Raw genomic sequence first — 20,792 nt, forward strand, 5'->3', positions numbered from 1 at the left:
AAATATGTCACAATTTCTCTGAAATTTTCTCTGCCTAACTTACCTTGGAAGAAGCAGTTTACATGCTTTGTGAGTGAATCATTAACACTTGAAATGAAAGGAAGTTTCCCACTCCATCCTGGCTCACATTGACATAAGCCCCTTCTTAACACCATGTACTTGTTAAACCAGTGTTTTCACAGACTGTGTTACAAGGTTGTGCAAAACTGTCTTGGATGCAAAGGATAGGCCATGTGGGTTGGGTTTTGTGGTATCTGACCCTATTTCAAAAGGAATAGCTCCTTTATAATATATAAAATGCTTTATATATGATTTATATTCACTATAGAAAAATAATCTGCTTCTGAAAAAAAGTTTGAAAAACCACTCATCTACTTGTTCACTCCCTTACAGCATCTTTATATAGTGCATTATTCTTTCTTAGTATACTTTTTGTTTTGTTTTTTTTTTAATAGTCTCTAGTTTGCATCGACTGTATTTTCCCCCAATCCCATCCTATTTTTAACACCTTGCAATGTTGACATTGTTTGTTCTACATGGTAGAGCTTGGCACAACCTTCTTCCTCTTAGGGAAAATACAGCCCCTAGGGAGAAGTCATTTGCATTTGAATAGTTTCCCTGCCTTGCTATCTCCTCCCTTGTCTGGGTGAGAGCACTGGGAACTGAAAATGGCTGAGACTTTCTCCACTGAGCCAAAAAAGGGACAGAAAGACCCCTTCATGGCCAGTCCATGGCCACCCTCTGGCTCTCCAAGGTCAGTCATCACCAAAAGCCTCTGTCTGCTTGTTGGGGATTTGTATCTTGTACTGAGCAGACCACATTTGTTAATTAAAACCCCAGTTGGAGCTCAGCTGAGCTATATTCACTTGTTTGGAGAGTGGGGCTCTCTAGCACCACAAGGCTTAGCAGTTGGGGCCGTAGGGGGAGGGGGCTCCCAGCTCAGATCCGCAGTTTTTACTTACAGATTTTATGCTGCGATCTCGGGCATTCCTCCCAATTCAGGTTGGTGTATGATGAGTGGACAGTAACATTTATGTTCCCGCAGTTATTCTGGATTAATTACTAGTTGTTTCTGGTTGTTTATTAGTTGTTCCAGGGGAGAAAACTAGCCTCCTCTCCCCTCTAAGCTGCCGTCTTCTTCCTTCTTCTTAGTGTACTTTTAAGTATCTAATGTCTTTTTCCACAATGAGATTTAAGATTTCTGAAGGCAGAGATCACACCTTTGCTTCTTTGTCTCCAAAGTAACTTGTCTGTGACTGGTAAAATAAATTTGTAACCTTTTACATTTTAATAAAATTGATGGTTTACACATAAGTAAGTTCTACCCTCAAATCTACAGACCAGGCCTTTTGATATGAGAATAGAATGGTTTTCTGAAATTCCTGATCATCTATATCCAAGTTTCAATGTGAACTACCCTCTAGTCAGCAATGACTGGCTCACTACTCTTGCTTTTCTGTGACCTTTACCTGTTCTATAATGGCTCTTGATTCAATGCTCAAACACATTTAACCTAACCTTAGATTTTCCTCAAAACATATATTGACACTAATACACCTGAATGACATTCATATTGAGAAATAAAAACACAAAAATATATACTGGATGAGAATATGTACTAAGTTAAAAAACAAGAATATGAAAGAAATAAATAGAAAGAGGCAGGGAAGGGAGGCAGGAAGGGAGAGGGAGAGAGAAAAAGTGGGAGAGAGGGAAGAAAGAATAAAAAAAAACATAAAGGAAAGAAGAAAGGAAGAAACAGCCTAATATGCCATGTGGAAAGTAGAAAAGCATCTTTATCAACTTTTTTTCCAGAGGATTCAATGAAACTGAAATTCAATTGTGTTAAATATCATCCGTTCCTGACAAAAATAAACTGGAGATTTCTGGGGTTCTCAGCTAAGCAGTCACAGATATGTCAAGAAGGAAATTTTAGCTATGCTTAATTATAGATATGTTGACCTTTCAATGATTCTAGCCAAGGTCTTCAGTCCTGACTGACTATTGGCATAAATAATTTAGAGAAAAAGGGAAAATGTTGAATTTTATACTACTCAGAGTTAAAGCCTATAAAAGAAAATGAGACGGAAGGAAGGAGAAAGAGGAAAACAGGAAGGCAAAGACGGAGAGATAGAGATAGAAATAGAGATTAGAGAAAAGGGGAAAGAGGGAGAATATGAAATCATGATCAGAACAGGTGTAAAAGCAAGTTTTCTGGCTCTAAAGTGTGCATTTGATTGTATTGTCCTGGCTAGAACAGAAGGAAAATGCAGATTCCATAAAGCCCTTAAATAGATGGTTTAAGAAAACAGCAAGCAAAGCTGGCTGTTCTTCAGAAAAGTGCATTTTGATTCACCTGATTAGCAAGACCATATGGCTGAACACTGAATCAGGCAGGGAGTCAGATTTGATTACTGATTCCAGTTTCTCACTCAAAGTGCCATTTGAGACTGAAAGAGCTCATAAAGCACATAAGTGAACAGGTGAAAAAGAATTTAAGGCTTTATTTTAGAGAATTCCAAAGAAAATATTTTTTGGCACCAGGTAAGTCAGTTATAATATGTCAATTTCACTTTGGGATATTTGCAATTTTGTGCTTCAAAGCTATTAGTTTACCTTTATTCCTTATGTTTCATCTCAGTATTTCACTTCCTGGGCTTGATGCTAAATTTTAAATGCTCAATATATAAATTTTTTCCGTAAATAACTCTTCTAGAGCAATGCCTAGAAAATGGAAGCCCTTAATAAATATTTGATGAATGAATGAATAAACATCCTAATTTAAAAATTTGTGCCCCAAAGTTTCAACTCATCTGAGTAAGTATCAGTAAGTATCATGGTTGAGAATACATGATCTGGAGTCAAACTGCTTAGCTGCAGTCCTAGAGTAGCCATTGTTGTCTGTGTGCCCTTAGGGAATATAATAATAGTAACTTCTTTATAGGAACTTAAAATAAAATTAGTGAATCCGTGTAAAAATATACATTGTCTGGCTTTCAATAAATGTTAACTATTATCATTCTGAAAGTTTTCATACAAAATTTTCAGAAGTAATAGTTTCTAGGTAGTAATTTAACAGAGTTGTTGATGAGTAAATGATGAAATAGAAACTCTTGAGAGAATGCTTAGTATTGATTTAAGGAAAACAGCAGGAAAAAACTGCCATTTTTCTTTACCTAAAAATTTAGCAATATATTAACGTTATTTGCTCCTTTATGGTTTGTCCATCCAGTGACCACAGCATGTATTACGTATAAGAAAAATAATGTCAATTTGAGAGAGTCTTAAATTAATTCTACATTGCAAGTCTCAAATTTGTACTGCTAGCAATGGGCACTGGAAACATAATGAGAAACTGGTGGCAAAATATAATGCAAGGGTTTGGTCCTTAGAGGTATACCATGAAATGCTAAAATATAATGTAAAATATGGGGCAGCACTGAATAGTAGAACTTACAAACAAAAGCAGGAAGGCAATACAGAAGACCATCTGCCTCAACAATATGAACCACAGTAGGCTTACAAGCACGTTACCCATGCATAGCTGTTTTATTTAGTTCTCATTACTTGAACAGTTTGGAACAAATATGTCTTGCAAGCATTTACTAGAATTAGTCATGATGTGCCTTTTGGTGATTGTGGAAAACAAAAGGCTACATATCTGAACCCTATGAGAATAGGCAATGTCAAGAAGAGGTTACAATCTTGAACTTTGGTACAAAATAGATTAGGGTTTGAGTCTTGGATCCTTCACTTAGAAAGACTACCCTTGTGCAACTTACTTAACTTGTACTCATAGGGTTGCAATAATTATAAATGAAATCACATATATAAAATGCTTAGAGGAATGCCTGACACATATAATGTGTGATATACTATATTTAAGATTGTTGAAATTCCCGTAATAAAAAGAAATTATAGTTAGTCATCTAATATTTAAGTAACTAGAATAAATAGAATCATTTGTAATATATCAACTCGATACCATATAAGTTAAAGCAGATATATAATTGAAAAGGGAGAGTAAGGGAGAACAAGCATATGAAAATCAAAACAACTTCATAGTTTGTGACATACAAAAGTATCTGGACTCTGACAGTAAAGAAGGATTTTTATTGTCTGAAAAGTAAGTTAATTTTGTGGGTCACCCATTGACAGAAGCCCAAACTGTAACATAAAAATAGAATCATAGTGAGATTTAAATAATTTTTTAGATAGAATCTACCACTTGCGGAAAATTTCATAGCATAAGAAATAGTTCTTTACAAGTATCATTCAATAGTCTTTTCTTAAGCATTAAAATACGAATCTACTTTTTTTGGGTAGGTAATGCTAGGTAATCCATTTTCAACTTAATTTCATTCATCTATGGCCTTGACATTTCAAGCATCTATATTAATCTAAGGAACTATATTCAAGCCAGCATCTCTAGGTAAGTTGGGGTTAAATAAATAGAGATCTTTTTTACATACCGAGGCCTTGTTTTTTAACTTCCTATCTCTAGTTGTCTTTCCTTTTTTGTTGCTGGTAAAATAATGCAAGGCTCCATATTCCATCAAGGCTGCAAAAACAAAAATGAAACAAACAGAAACAAAGAGATCCATCGCAGTTACATAAGAAACCTTAGGTAAGGACTTCCTGGCAATTGTACTCAGGGTCGTCATAGTCAGAACAGTAGTGATACCTATGGAGAAAGAGAAAAAACAGATAAAAACAGCTTGCACTTTTATCCCTTCATCTGATTTGGTAATATTGTGAGGGGAAATAAACAATGGAAACAAAAGGATATGATTTCCAGTGATTTACAGAAAGAATTACTGGTAACCATAGCTACATTATATTCCTTGTGCTCTTTGTGTCTGTGTGAACATTTTTATCATTTAAATTACTGTGGACTGCAAGTTTTCTTCCAATACCCATCCTTCCCTTCCTCTACAGTAATAGAATATCCTAGTTTTAGCTGGTACTTGACTGCCCAGAAGAACAAATATTAGCCACCTGCTCTGCAGTTCTGTATGGTTCCTGGCTGAGATCTAGTGAAGGGGAAGTAAGTCAAAGGTGTAAGCAACTTCCAAAAGCTGGCATTAAAGAGACAGGGAATGTCCTTTATCTCCTATTCTTCATTGCTTCTGACTAGAATCCAATGGCCAGAGCACCAGCAGCTATCTTGGACCATTATATGAACTTAGGAAATGAAGCACAACACAACAGAAAGCTAGAAGGAACCTGGGACCTACACAGCTAAAATTAATTAAAACTAATTATCATAATTTTTAATGAGATCTTGAATTACACATACTTTTTTAATAACAAAGATTAAGTAAAAATATGGCAAAGTGATATTAAGGAATCATTTTAAAGAATACAGTAAATGTTCATATTTTGAAAATGCAGCATATGTAATATATAATTGGGATATCCCCCCAGGGCCCCAGCAAACACACACACACACACACATATATATGCACACACACATGAATAAACAACACCCAGAATATTATAATCTAAAAGATCTAAAGAAAAGAATAATTCTTATGAGGAGTCAAAAAATCTGGAGGCTTCTGCCTCCACTAATTAGTAATCAAATGATCAGGAGCAACTTAACTTTCTACATGCACGTTTTCTTATTCACAAGAATATGAAGGAGATTATATTTAAAACTTATTCAAAGAGTGTAAGACTGGAAAGAGGAGAGGAATGTTTCTTATAACCCATGTGTATATTCTTGCAGCTCTCGTGATTCTTACCTCTTGTTAATCTTAGCCCCCCGCAACTTACAGATGCCTATATTATGTCTCTTTTTATATAAACTGCCATAATTCTCTTTGTGTGTCCCACCAACTATGGGCCCATGAGTAGATTTGTTTACTCTCCCAAAAGTACTAAATAGGATGTCAAATGCATCTTAATTTGGTCAAAATTTATAAAACAGCAACATCTGAGATGAAAAACATGAAAGGGGGTGCAGCAACAATCTATTTTCATGTCTCTATTGAAATGTGCCCTAAGAGTTCCTCTCTCAAGCACATCATTTTACTTTTATATCATTTAGAGAAAAGAAAATTACATAAGTGTGATGGATTTGGAGTAGTAAAGGCATCCTTAGGTTCAAACTACAACTGCTCCACGTTAGTTCTCTGACCCTTGTAAAGTTTCTTCTGAGTGTCTCTCATCCAAACAATTGGTACAATAGTATCTCGTTTTGTACTTTTGATTAATACATTCAAAGGTATTTACTGTACTTGTTTGTATGCAGGTTCATAAAGCGGAAACTTCAATTACTTATTTTGAGTCTTCCTTCCTTCTTAACATAAGCATTTTAAAGCTGTAATTTTCTCTCTAAGATCTTCCTTAGCAGCATCCCACAATCTATGATGAGTTCTTGTTCAAAGTGTTTGACATGTTTTTATTTCCTTTTTGGTTTATTTGACACATGAGTTACTTAAAAGATTATTTTGTTATTCACAAATATGTGGGGATTTTAGTAGGTATCTTATTAATTGTTCATTTAATTCATTTTTGGTCAGAAAATATACTCTGGCAAATGTCAATATTTTGAATTTTATCGAGGTTTTTTTCTGGAGTCTAGCATATGATCTATCTTGGTTAGTGTGCCATTTGCACTTGAAAAACGTGTATCTTGAAAAAAAGTTGAGTATACTGTTCTATGAATATCAATCAGGACAAATAGTTGATAATTTCATTCACATCTCCTGCATTCTAATTGATTTTTCATGTAGTTATTCTATGAATGAAAGAGAGAGCTATATTAAAAATGTCCAATTTTGAATGGAGATTTGTCTATCATCCAGTCTTACTGACAGTTTTACTTCAAGTACTTTGAAGCCAAAATTACATTGAAAAGGCTTTGCATATGGTAAGTGCTAAACAATTTCAATGAATGCATGTTTTCCCACTCCATCATCTTCCACACCTTTTCAGGGGAACTTTTAAACAACAATATTCTCTTAAGTAAGACTAAGAAAGATTTCCAAAGCTTTTCCTGGCTTCCACAATTATGCCCATCCCTCTTTACAAAAATCTTAATGCCAATGGGTGACCTGATTTCATTATCAATGATTATATTAAATTCTACTTTATTAAAATAATATTACATTTCTATTTTCATTAAACAAGGAAAACTTCAGTAGAACTTAAGACTCCAGACATTTATTTCTTTAAGTTAGCAATTTTTAGTACAGTGTTTTGTGTAAAAAGGACATGTTGGATTTCTTGTTAAACTAGCTGAGTCTATGGTAATAGGGAAACATCTGGGATATTAAGAGGATTCATTAATATCTCTCCATGGCTTCTCTTGCTCAAGATCCTACAATGGATTCCCACTGCATTTTGAATAAAATCCATCAAAGACTCACATGAGCTAACCACCTCTCCCGTCTCATTTTCTACCACTAATCAGTCAGCTCTAGCCACAGTTGTCTTCTTTCTGAACCAAACACATGACTAGGAAGATCCCACTTCAGAACATTTGAATTTGCAATTTCCCCTGCCTGGGCTACTCTTCTACCAGATATCCACAAAGCTAGCTCCCATACTTCCTTTCAGTCTCTGTTCAAATGCCATGTACTCTGAGAGGCCTATCTTCACAATATAAAATAACCAACATCATAGCTACCCACAACCCTGCCACTCTCTAACCATACTCATAGTGTTTATTACTCATTGACATCATGTTAGATGTCAAATTTATTATGATGTTTATATTGATACATTACTTGTACTCTTCTCTAAAATGTAAACACCATAAATACGAGGATTTTACATTTGTTCTGCACTGCTAACCAGAAGCACCTAGAACAATGCCTGTTACATAGAAAGCATCTGACATGGAAAATTGTCCTTCAAAGATATATGTATGTATATATGTATACTTTTAAAAAATATCTTGATTCTCCAACTGTATAGAGTCAACAATTAAAGGGGATATTCTTCAAGTTATATTTAGCTGTAGCTTATTTTTACTATTGACACACTAAAATTTTAAAATAATGAATTCTTATGAAACAGCAATTCCACAATTCCTCTCTCATGACACTGAGATATATGGCTTCATGCAAACCCCATGGTAGAAATATCCATCTAAGTTCTTTTTGGGGATAGGGGTTGCTGGAATTAGTGGCAGCGGTGGCAGCGGCTCGGCCTCTGAGGCCTGCTGGTAGTGGTGGCTTCGGAAAGTGCAGCAGCCGGTGGGCAGCTGCACTCTGATGCTGAAGTATGAGCTTTCAGAACTTCTGGGGAAATTACGAAGTTCTGGTTGCTATGGCACCTTTAGTTGGGCTCATACATTTGGGGTGATACAGAATCAAAAGCTGCTCTATTTCCAAATACCTAGTAAGGACAACATTCTCGAGCCCTTGCAAATCCTGAGAAGAGCCAAACACAAGGGAACTAGCCAGCTTGCCACCTTCAGAAAGAAGCAGCTTTGAATCTGATCTTGATATTAAAAGAAGAGATGGAAATCAGTTGGATTAAAAAGAGTAGCTGGGGTATCTTTCATAGGCATCCATCTTGGGAATACAGAGGGCTGCAAAACAGTCTGTAAAAATCTCAGTCCAGAGGCAAACAAAAGCAAACTGAAGAATGAAATAAAATAAATATTTTGAGTTACTAACATGTCATTAAATATTTTGAGTTACTAATATGTCATTAAATCACTATGGGCTGATTAGCTTCATAAGCACAAATCTATTTAATTTTATAACCACAATGTTACACATTCAGACTTTCACTCTTGAAGAGTAATTTTTTTAAATGTAAAAACCCATGACAATGTAATGCATGGGATGTATGGTTAACAAAATAAAAGCTGTCTTCACAAGTTACCACCTGAAGTAAGATGTGACATTTAGAAGCTAAAAGGCCCTTGTGTAAAAGTGAACCACTGACAAGTGAGGGAATCTGAGCCACACTTTCTCTCTTCAAAGGAATCATGACGTCATGCTGTGGCCCTTCAGGGAGGCTGAAGCAGCTGCACAACGGCATTGGAGGTTCTGTGTGCACAACTTCACAGTCGTCGGCCCTGCTTGGCTGCCTTTCGGTCACCCATCCCATATTAAAGACCCTGACAGCTTCCATCCTGAATCACATGTCAAGCTTCAGTGACTGTGGCTTATTCACAGTCATTCTTTGCTGCAACCTGATTGAAAATGTTCAGAGAATAGGTTTACCACTCACCACTGTCATTAGATTAAATAAGCGTCTTTTGAGCCTCTGCACCAATTATCTTAAGTCTGAGGTCTGCGGTTGTCGAATCCCAGTTGACTTTGGTAGTACGCACATCCTTTGTTTGGTACATAGTACATCAATGAGTAAAACTGTCTGTATGTTCACCACAAAGGAAATAGATCACATCAGTACTTTGATTCTGAAAGCCTTTTTGCTTACAATTCCAGAAAAGGCTGAAGAGCACATCATTTTAGGAAGGAGCATAATTGTGCCTTTAAAAGGTCAAAGAGTTATAGTTTCCACTGTTACCAGGAATACTCATTGCAATATCAGAAGTTCAGCTGATGAGGATGTTACCTATCAAAAAATCAAGTGCCCTCAAGGTGGCACTCTCCTGTGCATCTTTAACTGAAGACCTTTCTGACACTGGAGAAGTAACTGTGGTGCTCAGTTACAGAGTTTCTCTAGAAAATGCAGTCCTGGACCAGTTACTTAACCTAGGAAGACAGCTGGTTAGTGACCATGTAGATCTTGCCATGTGCCAAAAAAAATCATGCACCCATAGCTTCTCAGCACACATCATGTTGTTGCCATAGACAGAGTAGGAGTGGCCCTGATGGAGTCCATGACGAAAATGACAGGAACACAGCCTATTGGTTCCCTGAACTCAGTCTCTTCTAGTAGTTGTGGATGTCTGAAAGATCTGTGCTTTGCGAAATTTGGCTCCAAACATTTTTTTCATCTTGTTCCTAATGAAGTAACTGTCTGCAGTCTGAGAGCTTCAGCTCATCCCAGGCAGAAATGACACTGCCCGGGATGAGCTGAAGCTCTCATGTCAAACAGCCCTGCATGTCTTGCAGTTAACAATCAAGCAACCATCAAGTTTTGTTGGGAGGTGGGTCTACTGAAACTCATTTGGCCGCATATATCAGACACAAGATTCTTAACCAGCCAGAAAGCATTCTCAAAGATGGTGGATATACTCAAACAGAACTTCAACTCACTGCAGAAGCATTTTGCAGTGTTCTAGAATCTCTCACTGACTCTTTAGAACGTGATGGTGGTAAAATTCTCATTGACATGAAGCATGGACACTTATAGTCCATTCAGTCAAATTCTCCCTCTGTGGTTAACTGACCAGATTTGCTTTCAAGATGTGGCCGTGGATTATACAGCGACCAGGAAGAACTAAGCTGGTCTTTGTTAAGAACAACCATCATCACTTTGCCCCACAAAACCACCTTCCACATGAACTGCTGAGTCAGTCGTCAATCTGACTTCGGACTGCTTTACTGCTCAGCTTAGTGGCCTGCAGCAGCTGTGGAGAGAGCCAACTGGAATTTGGATCTTGCATACATCATTGAATATAAAAACCAACATAAGAAAATAGCACATTTCTAGTTTCAAAAAAACCAGTTAGGTGTCAATCAAGAAAAATATTGAATGTATTCCTTATCTCACAGTATTCATTTTCTGCATATTTGGATAGATGCTTCATAAAAATAGATTTACTTATTTAAAGAAAGAAGTATGATTTTTGGATAGAAATGTCAGAGAATAATAAAAATATGAAACTGTTATGAAAGATACTGTAGTAATCTTAGGGATTCCACAGATAACACTATACATTGATCTGAATTGTTGTGATTTTGACATCATTCTAAGGACATGCAGAAATTTAAAAAAATCCATAATCCAAAAATAAATAAATAAATATGGGGATAGTGTTTAAAAACAAAGATATAATTTTTAAGTAACATTCATAGTAGCATACAAAGAACCTAAAATAATTTATACACTTAGGAACATAAAATCATTTGAAATAATTATGGAAAGTATCAAGTATGAATAGATTTTGTCCACTAGCTACTTCCACACCTCTGTTTAGATACCCTAGGGAGTTGCATTTCCAAGGACAAAGGTAGGTGCCTCAGGCTTTATCCTTTCCACCTTCTGTGATTTGCATTGTACTATATTTGTTAAATAGTTACTCACCAGCTATCACAGAAACCACATGAAAAGTATTTCATGGTTAAAAATAGGAACTGTCCCAACTTTCTTTAAATATTTTTTAAGATGCAATTATCAGTAATATGGCTCATATCTCATATTGATATGGGAATGAATCAACTGATCAATAACTTTTCCTCTTATATCAATAATATGAATCAATATATAGGTTATCATTTTATTTTAAATATATGCATATAATTAGCACTTATTTTCTTAAATGATTTAAATTACTGCCATAGATTATTAAAGAAAGAGAGCAAAAGTCTATTTTACCAAGTATGAATTACAAATTACCTTTTTATTCTATGGTATTATACACGTAATTCTCAAATATTCATATTTTATACTTTACAGAAGCCTGGGAGCTTCAAGTCCTTTCAGCTGCCTTTGGAACAGTTTATGACCATTAGCAGCACCATCCAAACACAAACCTGCCGATAAATGCTGCTTATTATTGATTCAGCTAAAAAAAAATAAAACTTGTTGGGAAAAGTGATTGAAATATGAGCCAAAATAAAATGCAGGGATTATGTGTGATTTCCATGGATTTTTTTTTTCTCTGTATGTGTGATAAATTGAAATATATACCCCAGGAAAACCATGTTATTAATCTTAACCCATTCCTGTGGCTGTGAACCGATTGTACCTATCACCCTCTGAAGATGTAATTTTAGTTAAGGTGTGGCCAACTGAATCAGGATGGGTCTTAACCCTCTAACTGAAGACCTTATAGAGAAAACACAGTCGGAAACTACTAGGGTCGGGTCAGAAGCTGGAAGTCAACAGAACTTGGAAGAGAAAGAAGACGACATTGCAAGAATATTGCGATGTGACCAAAAAGCCAATGGCCAAAAGATAGCTGGCAGCCAGTCCCAGAATGCCATTCTTAGGAGAGAAAACATTGTCTTGCTGATACCTCAAATTTGGGCTTCTCCTGGCTGGCCTCAAAACCACTAGCCAATAAACTCTCATTGTTTAAGTCGACCCATTGTTTTAGCAGCTGGGAAAGTAAATATCTGTGCTACCCTTGACCTCCATTAGCAGGAAAAACAAAGAATTTTCTGAAATTTCAAGTTCTTTGGAATTCTATTTCCTACTTGTTTATCATATATTCTTTTCAACATGGTGATACATTACAGTTTCTGTTAAGTTTTGCCTGATCGTAGTGGAAATTTTCAGATACATTCACCTATAAACTTTTATCACATTCAAATGTATTTAGAAGTCCTATCATACTACAGCATAATGTTATATGACATACCCAGTGATGTTCTTGCAGGTACTGCATCTTTATTGATCCAAAAAGACACCCAAGAAAGAACAACTGTTAGAATACATGGAATGTAGGTCTGAATAGTAAAATATCCCATTCGTCTGCTCAAGTCAAAAAAAATTGTCATGATAATATAATCCCCTGGAAGAAAAGAACAAAATACATTTTACTTGGGCCATTAAAAATACAAAAGTATAGATCCTAATCTATAGATTTAAATACCAATGCATTCAGTGCTCCCATCACTCACTGATTTGTGTTTTTTCCTTACCAGAGATTGTGTGAGAGATTTCAGTTGAGTTCCGTAACCCTACAAATGCAAACTGATATAATCTCCAGTATTTAGGATCAGCCACTTCTACAGAGGGCTTTTTCCATTTATACTCGATTTCATTTTTAGGGTATCCATCTAGAGAAAAAAAATACAATTTTATATATATATATATATACACATATATATATAAAGATCTGTATCTGTTACTATTACAACACCAACATTATCAAAAGATAAACTCTTTGAACTTTATTTTAATCAGACATGTCAAATATAGAAAGTAATTCATAAAACATGTAAGTATAGTTAAAATAATCATGCAGGGGTAAATTATAATAATCTATGCAATCCTAAAATAATCCACTTAAATAAAAAAGAGAGAACCATGCCAGCATCCAGGAAAGCTCATCTGCCCACAAGTAGAGTAGTTCCCTTCTCATCTAGAGGTAGACATTATCCTGATTTCTGTGTTAATCCTTCTCCCCCCACATTTTTTGTTATAAATTTTTCTCTATGCATCTCTGAAAAATATAGTTTTGCACTGTATTTGATCATTGCCATACTGTACACATTCTTTTGCATCTGACTGCTTTTAATTTATATTTGTGACATGCGGTTCTATGTGGCTTCAGCAAATTTGTCCCATTGTAAAGATGTACCAAGTATATTTGTGCATGTTACTGCTGTAGACATTAGGAATGTTTCATGTTGTCTTGTTACAAACATTGTTGTTAGTAACATCATTGTACATACCTCCCAAACACATATATGCAAGAATTCCTCAAGGATATATAACTAGGCATGGAATTTTTAGATTATGAATTTCATATAATTTCAACTTTATGAGATATTGCCAACCTTTTTTCCATAGAGAGTATACCAATCTATTCTCTAGCCAGTGTTAAAGTGCACATGGATCTACATTCTCCTCAAAACTTGATTTTTTTCTTCATTTTTACTAGTTTGTGAAGTGTACTTTATTTCAGATTTCCTGATAATGAATGATACTAAGTAAGTTTTTCATTTGTTATTAGATTTTTGGATTTCTTCAGGGAATTGTTTGTTCCATAACTGACCATTATTTCATTGTGTTTTCTTTTCTTTTTTTTCTGTCTTTTTAAATGAATATTTAATATATTCTGAATATTTTTATTTTGTTAGTTATTTGTGTTGAAAATGTCTTTGCCTACTCTGAGACTGTCCAGAATGGTGGTTTGTTCCTCAAAGAGGATGGGTTTTTGCTTCTGTCACATGTGGAAAGTACTGAGGGTCTTTTTCCAACCAACTGGGTAAAGGAAATTTGGGCTGCATATCCAGGAGAAGGTGGGCTTGTGATTATGTTCCCTCAAGGATATTTATTTCACCCTGGTGTGCTGATTTCAGGGCAACTTTCCTTTTAGACCTGAAAGATTGTGTCTATGAATGTGTGTGTGTTGTGAGCAAGAAGGTGGAGCCACATCACCTTTCCCCATATTTGCATCCTTCGGTATTCTCGGTTCAAGAGGGCATTATCTTCCATTAGACTTCAACCCCAGAAGGCTGTCATCACCAAAGCTCACATTTCCCTAGTTTGGCAAATTTCCTCAGGTCAAAACTGGCTGCAAACCTTAGGTTCCACCTTTTTATTTGAATTTTGTGCTTGAAAATTCTTTCTTCTTTATAACCACCTATATGTTTTTGAGATGATTTTAATAATACATTTAATCCAAAGTTTTAAATTGCTTTCAACAGGAGGGTTGTTCTACCATATTACAGAACTAGAATTCACTAATCAACTTTAAAATTTTCAAAAACAGCCTGTCATTTTTACCTGCTATGCAATAAAATGCTGTTATCACTGCTGACCTGGATAAAAAAATCTGCTTTTTCTTTCCTTTCCAGCATATTCTTTCTTTTGCTCTCCAGAGCTCTAGCCGTCTTTCTTTACTATATTTCCTACTATTTGTAAATATACAGGCAATACAATTCAGGCAGAGTGTATAGGAGTATGGGCACAAATAAAAACTGAGCTAATTCCTTAATCTCTCTGAGTCTTGTGATAGTGACTTTGAGAATGGGGGCTGTAATAAAATCTTACATAAATATTTGTTGGAAAATATTAGATATAAAAGGCTTAATACTTTTCTGAACTCATAGAGAGTACCTGAAAAGAACTTATATTTTTGTCAGTGATACTCAGTTACAATCACAGGAATAGATAATGAATTCCCAATAACAACAATCAAAGCTAAAGAGATGTCACCATCAAGACCTGAGGTGTAGCATCTAGAGAAAAATACAGTCATTACTACATCTGCAAGTATTTGCATTACCAACTATTTCTTGAGTGTTTTTATTAATCAAGTCTTTGTTGTGATTTGGCTGTTTTATTCATTGAGGATTTAATGTTGGAAAATCACAGCAGTGAGATATAAGAACATGAGTGTAAACAGATGTTTTAATGAGACAGAAATTCTTAAGAAAAGTCAAGTAAATCATTAACAAAGGGCAAGAAGAATTACATGAGAATTTAGTAAATGAAGGGGCAGCGTAATCTTTACAACATTTACATTATACTGTACTGTGAATACATTATAAATGTGATCTATGAAAAAAATTGAATTTCAAACTAAGGAAAATTGCATCAGTACATTTCTGGGTATAGGAAATAACATTATAAAATTCATTTTACATATAATTAAGACTAAATTACATATTAACTGGAGAAATTTTTAAATAAAATATGTGAATATAAATATATATGTAAATATGAAATAAAATTTATATTGCTATAGAACGATTCTAACTATATCCTCAGAACATACTAGGTTTTTACATTCAAATTATTAAACTCTAACCTCTTCTCTCTATTTCATTCTTCCCTTTGAATAAAAGAAACTGTATTTCTACCGTGGCTTTTCCAGCTCATTAAAATCTTTTTACTATTTGCTTCTCACATAGCAAATGCTTTTCACCAAACCAATTTTTGAAACAGATTTAAAAATCCAATGTCATAAAGTTAAATATTGCCTTCAGGAACATGAATACAATTTGAATAAACTTTTTGTACATGGCTGTGTAAAAAAATTTTTGAACACAAACCTGCCTTCAGTACTTCTTAATTCTATCAAAATAAGTAAGGAGCACTTGAATAAAACCAAATTTGCAAAGAATGATATAATAAAATGTATACATTCATTATGAATTTGTTATCTTTTTACAGTTTAAAAGCAAGAAGCAAATACAACATATGTAGCTATTTTATCTAAGAGCATGAACTTAATTCACACTTCTGAATTTGCATTTTCTCTCATTTCATTCTATCTTAATTAAATACACTAGGTTCTGAGGCTACAATCACATGAAATTACCAAGCATTTTATCACTTACAGCTTGAAAATTCCAGTGGACAAGAATGTTCATCCATAGGAAAGTTATGAAGCTGAAGGTAACATTCTGCATTAATTGTCAACCTATTTAGATGGAAAAATAAATAAGTATTAAACAGATAAATAATTCCAAGCATTAAAATTCTTTTGCCTAATTTTTAATCATAATTTGGCCTACCATAATGAATTGCTATATATTATAAAATAATAATGACTGTAAACTCTCAAAGGCTTAAAAGGTAACATTGTAATATTTATGAATTAAAAAAATCTAATATTTTCCTCTCCAGCCAACTAAGCCACCTCTGCATAAATTTCAGTATGACCTTTGTGTTTCTACTTCAGGATGTCAACAAATACACATGTGCATGCACACACACAAACACACACAGAGTAAACAAACACATGTTTAGTAAGTTGATATTGTTTTCTCTTAATTCCTCATAAACGTCTTTCCATTAGGGCACTCTTAATAGGCAGAGAGGTTCAAGGCAATTAATTAAATGAACTTGAATTTTATACATCAACCTTCATTTGATTCCTTCATAAGGATGTTTTATGACAACATTAAAAATTAAAATACTGTAAAATTTTATAGCTAAACGGGCTCCCAAAGATTATCTTCTCCTATTCTTTACATTATAGAGTAAAAAGCACAGTGTATATGCCACAACCTCTTTTGCTTTAAAGAGGGTATTCAAAATATTTTTTTTGTCTCTGCTTTACATTCTTTTCACATAATGGTAACTCTGAGCTTGAAAATACATCTACAACATATTTCACCATTTTAGATTTTAGTGTGTGAAAATAGCTTCACATTTATTTCTTTGAAAATTTGAAAATGAAAAAAAAATAGGAGCTAATTAAATATTAGTATGGAAAATAAAATGGGACAACTACAAATCTTTTCAAACAATTTTACCTTAAAGTATATAGAACTCGCCCATCATTCCAAATTCGAAGCAGACGATTAGGAGTTGTTATCCAGTGAGCATCAGATTTTCTTGAGTTTCTGAAGAAAGTGTCAGGAATCCAAATTTTGCCAACCATATTGCTATTGAGCATAAGAACTTTCATGGTACTATTGAATTTTAAACGACTATCAAACCAGGTTTGGGCAAAAATTATATCTATCGTATACTCCTAAAAGATAAAAAAAAAAAAAAAAAAAATAGCTTACATTAATAAAGTCACTACTTTAGGTGTTTTCCTCAGAAGTTTGAATTTATGCTTTCTAAAGTAAAAACACTACCACTCAGTCTTTTTGGAGAAAAAAAATGCCATTTTCTTAAACATTCTTTTTTACTTGTTCATATGAGTTATGTAAAATAAACTCCAAAATTTCCATCAATTACTGCTCTTCTCTGTGATTTTATTCTTTCTAATGTAAATTTTAGTCATCTTTGTAATATGTAGGATGTAGCCATTAAATATAAAGAAAACGATTTTACTATGAACAGTTGTATTAATTATTTATGATATTATATGGTGCTTACTAACAAGAAAATAACAAGTACAAAATAAGGAAGCAAATGTTCACCAGATTATCCAAGCCACACATTGTCTCTTGTCAGATAAATTAATGCCAAAAATTTACAACCATTTTATCAAATGTTTTAAAGCAATCACAAACAAATCTTCATTGGGTACTTACAGTGTGCCAAATACTGTGCTAAGAGTTTTGCTTATATCCTGTCACTAAATATTTACTACAACCTGGAAGTCCCCTGCCCTTAAATATACTCAGGAATTCCCTAAAGAGGCTGGTACTTGAAAGACGTACTGCCATAATCTTTATTTTTCAGGAACCTTTATTAAGTAGTAGACAGGTAAAATTATTCTTCCCACGCTACACTGTCAATAAGTAGCTGATGTGGAAATCGAGCCACGGCTGGCTTACTCCCGAGTCCATGTCCATACTAACTGCTGCACATAATGCTAGTCCTAATGAGACCTGATGGATGCCAAGATTAGAGTAAAGTCTCTTTCCATAATCAGCAAATGACTGTAAATAGGAAATTGCATGGTTATAAAAGACTTCTAAGCAGTTGGTGATTAGACATTATCTATTTTAGTATTCTGACAAAATGCCTGTCATAAATAGTAAAAATCTATTTGATAACATTAATCAATAAAAATGTGGAGATAATGCCATTGGGGAAAGGAGGTGAATACATGTGTATGTGCATGCTGTGCTTGCATGTGTGTGTAACTTTAATATTAAAAGAGAAAGAAGAAAACTATATTGAAAAATATGAGGTATTAAATGAGTTATTAGATGAGTTACCCATGGTGGGAGAGATTCGTTGCTTGCTCTAGGTATTATGTTAACAATTGGTCAATTTGCCTTTGCCTAATGAATGAAGAATAGAAGAAATGTTCCAAAGAATAATAATTTGACAGACTAGGAGTCAACTGTTAAAAAATATGTTGGATCGAATCCTAGTTGTCAGGCAGAATATTTTAAATTATGATTTCCTTGACTGGAATATAGAGAAAAAATTGAGAGTGAAACCACAGTTTATCTATTTTGGATGAATAACACTGCAATTTGGGAAAAGCACACATATATTAATAATTATTTAAACTCCAAAAAGGGCATAGACATTATGTAATTGAGATGGGATGTATGTTTTATAAGTGGATTAAGCTACATAGATTAATTGCTATGGATGATTTTTCTGTATAGCGATGCAATGCAGTATCAATCAATAATTACCTATTTATGTTATGTCTACGGCATGTCGGTCATTCTGTGTGTGAAGCCATGAATTCCTTCTGTACAAGGATACTTGCATAATGACCCCCTCTTTATATGCTTTTGGTTGCCGTGGAGTCACCAGTACTCTTGAGAGAGGGAGATATCTAAATTGTATTTCTTCCACCTTAGTATGGTATGGTTTTGAATCAAATTGTACTGCAGAATATAGGGAAAAAGTACTTTTGCAGTCATGTAAACCTTATAAATCCCATAGCCACAACCTATGCAATTGTATGAAGTATTTGTAATTCAAGGCCAAGTCATAATGCAAAACACCTTATAATATATAATAATGAAGCATATTTATGCTATAGAGGCTTAACTATCCTGAGTTATACTAAGGAAGTGGTATATAACATGGGCATGTACCTAGGAGAACCATATAAAGTATCACTGGTATACCTCTTCCCTGAACTTTGCAGAAAATACTTAGATAGCTTCACTATAGTTAGCTAATCCTATTCTGGCCTCCTGCTTCTCAGGCAGATGTCTTTTCTCTCATGGTTTGAAAAAGCAATCTCTTCACCTGACACAAATGATCTAACCACTCAGTCTAATAGTGTAACCTGTGTTAATGACATGGCTTCTGGTTTTAATGGCAAATGATCAGAGGAAGGAGGCTCATACTCATTCTATGGAAGATTCTTTAAAGAGTATTTAATCAACACTTTTGTCCAGAATTTTTTTGTATGAAAGAAACTGCTTAAGAAAAAGAATGAGGATTAAATATCAGCCCTGATTATGACTTGACAAAGATCCAGTGTTGGTTATTATTTGGTAGATAGAACCTCATGCTACCTTGGTAGGTGTACTTGGCTGTAAGTATTCCTAATGGGGCATTAAAGGTAGCACAAGATAGAGAGCCTATGTCTTGATTATCCACCCTTCCCAGACCCTTTGCAGAGGCTAATGCTCCCAAGTCCCTTTAAATTGCTAATCCTTAAAAAAGGCCTCGCTGAGATAAGAAGGTCATTAAAATTTGGGCCATTTTACATGCAAGAGAAAAATCTGATTTCATTTATTCATTTGTGTTAGTATGATTTCCAGAAAATGATCAAACTGTGTTCTTGTACTTCATGTTCCTATTCAGAAGTTATAATTATCTGCATAATAAATAAGCAAAAGGAACATAAAAAGAAGCTGCCATTTACTCAGAACCACAAGTTCAACAGCTTTTAGGATGAACATTTTGAGATAAAGAAATGCGCATTTAATGTTCGAGATCCAGTGTACGTTATGAGATTTGCTGAATCTTCCTGCAATTTATCTGACAAAACAGCATTAGTGAAGAAGTGAGCCATTCTGATTTCTAACTCAACCAAATCAAACCATAACTGATGAAAGTGTGTACATAGTGCAGCCATCCTACTAAGTTGTCAGCTTTGCAACAATGCACTGAATCTCACACTGTAAAGTAATGTTAATTCAATATTTCCATCTTTCTATTGATGAGAGAAACTTCACATAAAATGCAAGATCTGCCTAAGCAATTAATGTAGGTGTGTAATTTCTTCAACAATTTAATTTGCTTTAACATGGCCTTCCCAATAATAGCGTTAATCCTTCCCCTAACTATTTATCACATGGTCACAATAGAGCAGAGGGCCAAATCATGTTAGTAGTAAATCAGATGCTCAGTCTATAGACATGCAGAAAAGAGGTACAAATGTAGCTAATCCAGAGCATAAATAGTTTTAATGCCAAAAGTTTATAAGGATCAGCTTTATTTTGCTCAATTATTATAAACACATCAATTTCTTGATACTATCACAATAAGGTAAGTCAAAAATTGGGGATTATTCTACTTTTAAAATGGGAAAAAAAAGGAACAAAGAGGTTATGTCAGCCACTTATATAATTTAGGACATAGCGATTCATTAAGAGACATTTGAAAAGTAGACAAGAGTCCTGGATTCA

General features: G+C 34.4%; 1 protein-coding gene and 1 pseudogene across 2 annotated transcripts in view; one reads left to right on the plus strand and one right to left on the minus strand.

Moving 5' to 3' along the window:
- The window catches only part of GABRG1 (gamma-aminobutyric acid type A receptor subunit gamma1), a 100,022-nt gene that overhangs the window by 11,606 nt on the left and 67,624 nt on the right, over nucleotides 1–20,792 (minus strand). For both annotated transcript variants that reach the window (XM_037829717.1, XM_037829718.1), the window contains 5 exons: nucleotides 17,037–17,257; nucleotides 16,116–16,198; nucleotides 12,744–12,881; nucleotides 12,461–12,613; nucleotides 4,473–4,684 (listed from right to left, as the gene is read on the minus strand). In XM_037829717.1, the coding sequence (XP_037685645.1) occupies nucleotides 4,473–4,684; nucleotides 12,461–12,613; nucleotides 12,744–12,881; nucleotides 16,116–16,198; nucleotides 17,037–17,257 (807 nt within the window). The remainder of the gene's footprint in view (nucleotides 1–4,472; nucleotides 4,685–12,460; nucleotides 12,614–12,743; nucleotides 12,882–16,115; nucleotides 16,199–17,036; nucleotides 17,258–20,792) is intronic.
- On the plus strand, nucleotides 8,858–10,587 carry LOC119529037 (annotated as a pseudogene).

The sequence above is a fragment of the Choloepus didactylus genome, chromosome 3, assembly GCF_015220235.1.
Source record: "Choloepus didactylus isolate mChoDid1 chromosome 3, mChoDid1.pri, whole genome shotgun sequence".
Lineage (NCBI taxonomy): Eukaryota > Metazoa > Chordata > Mammalia > Pilosa > Megalonychidae > Choloepus > Choloepus didactylus.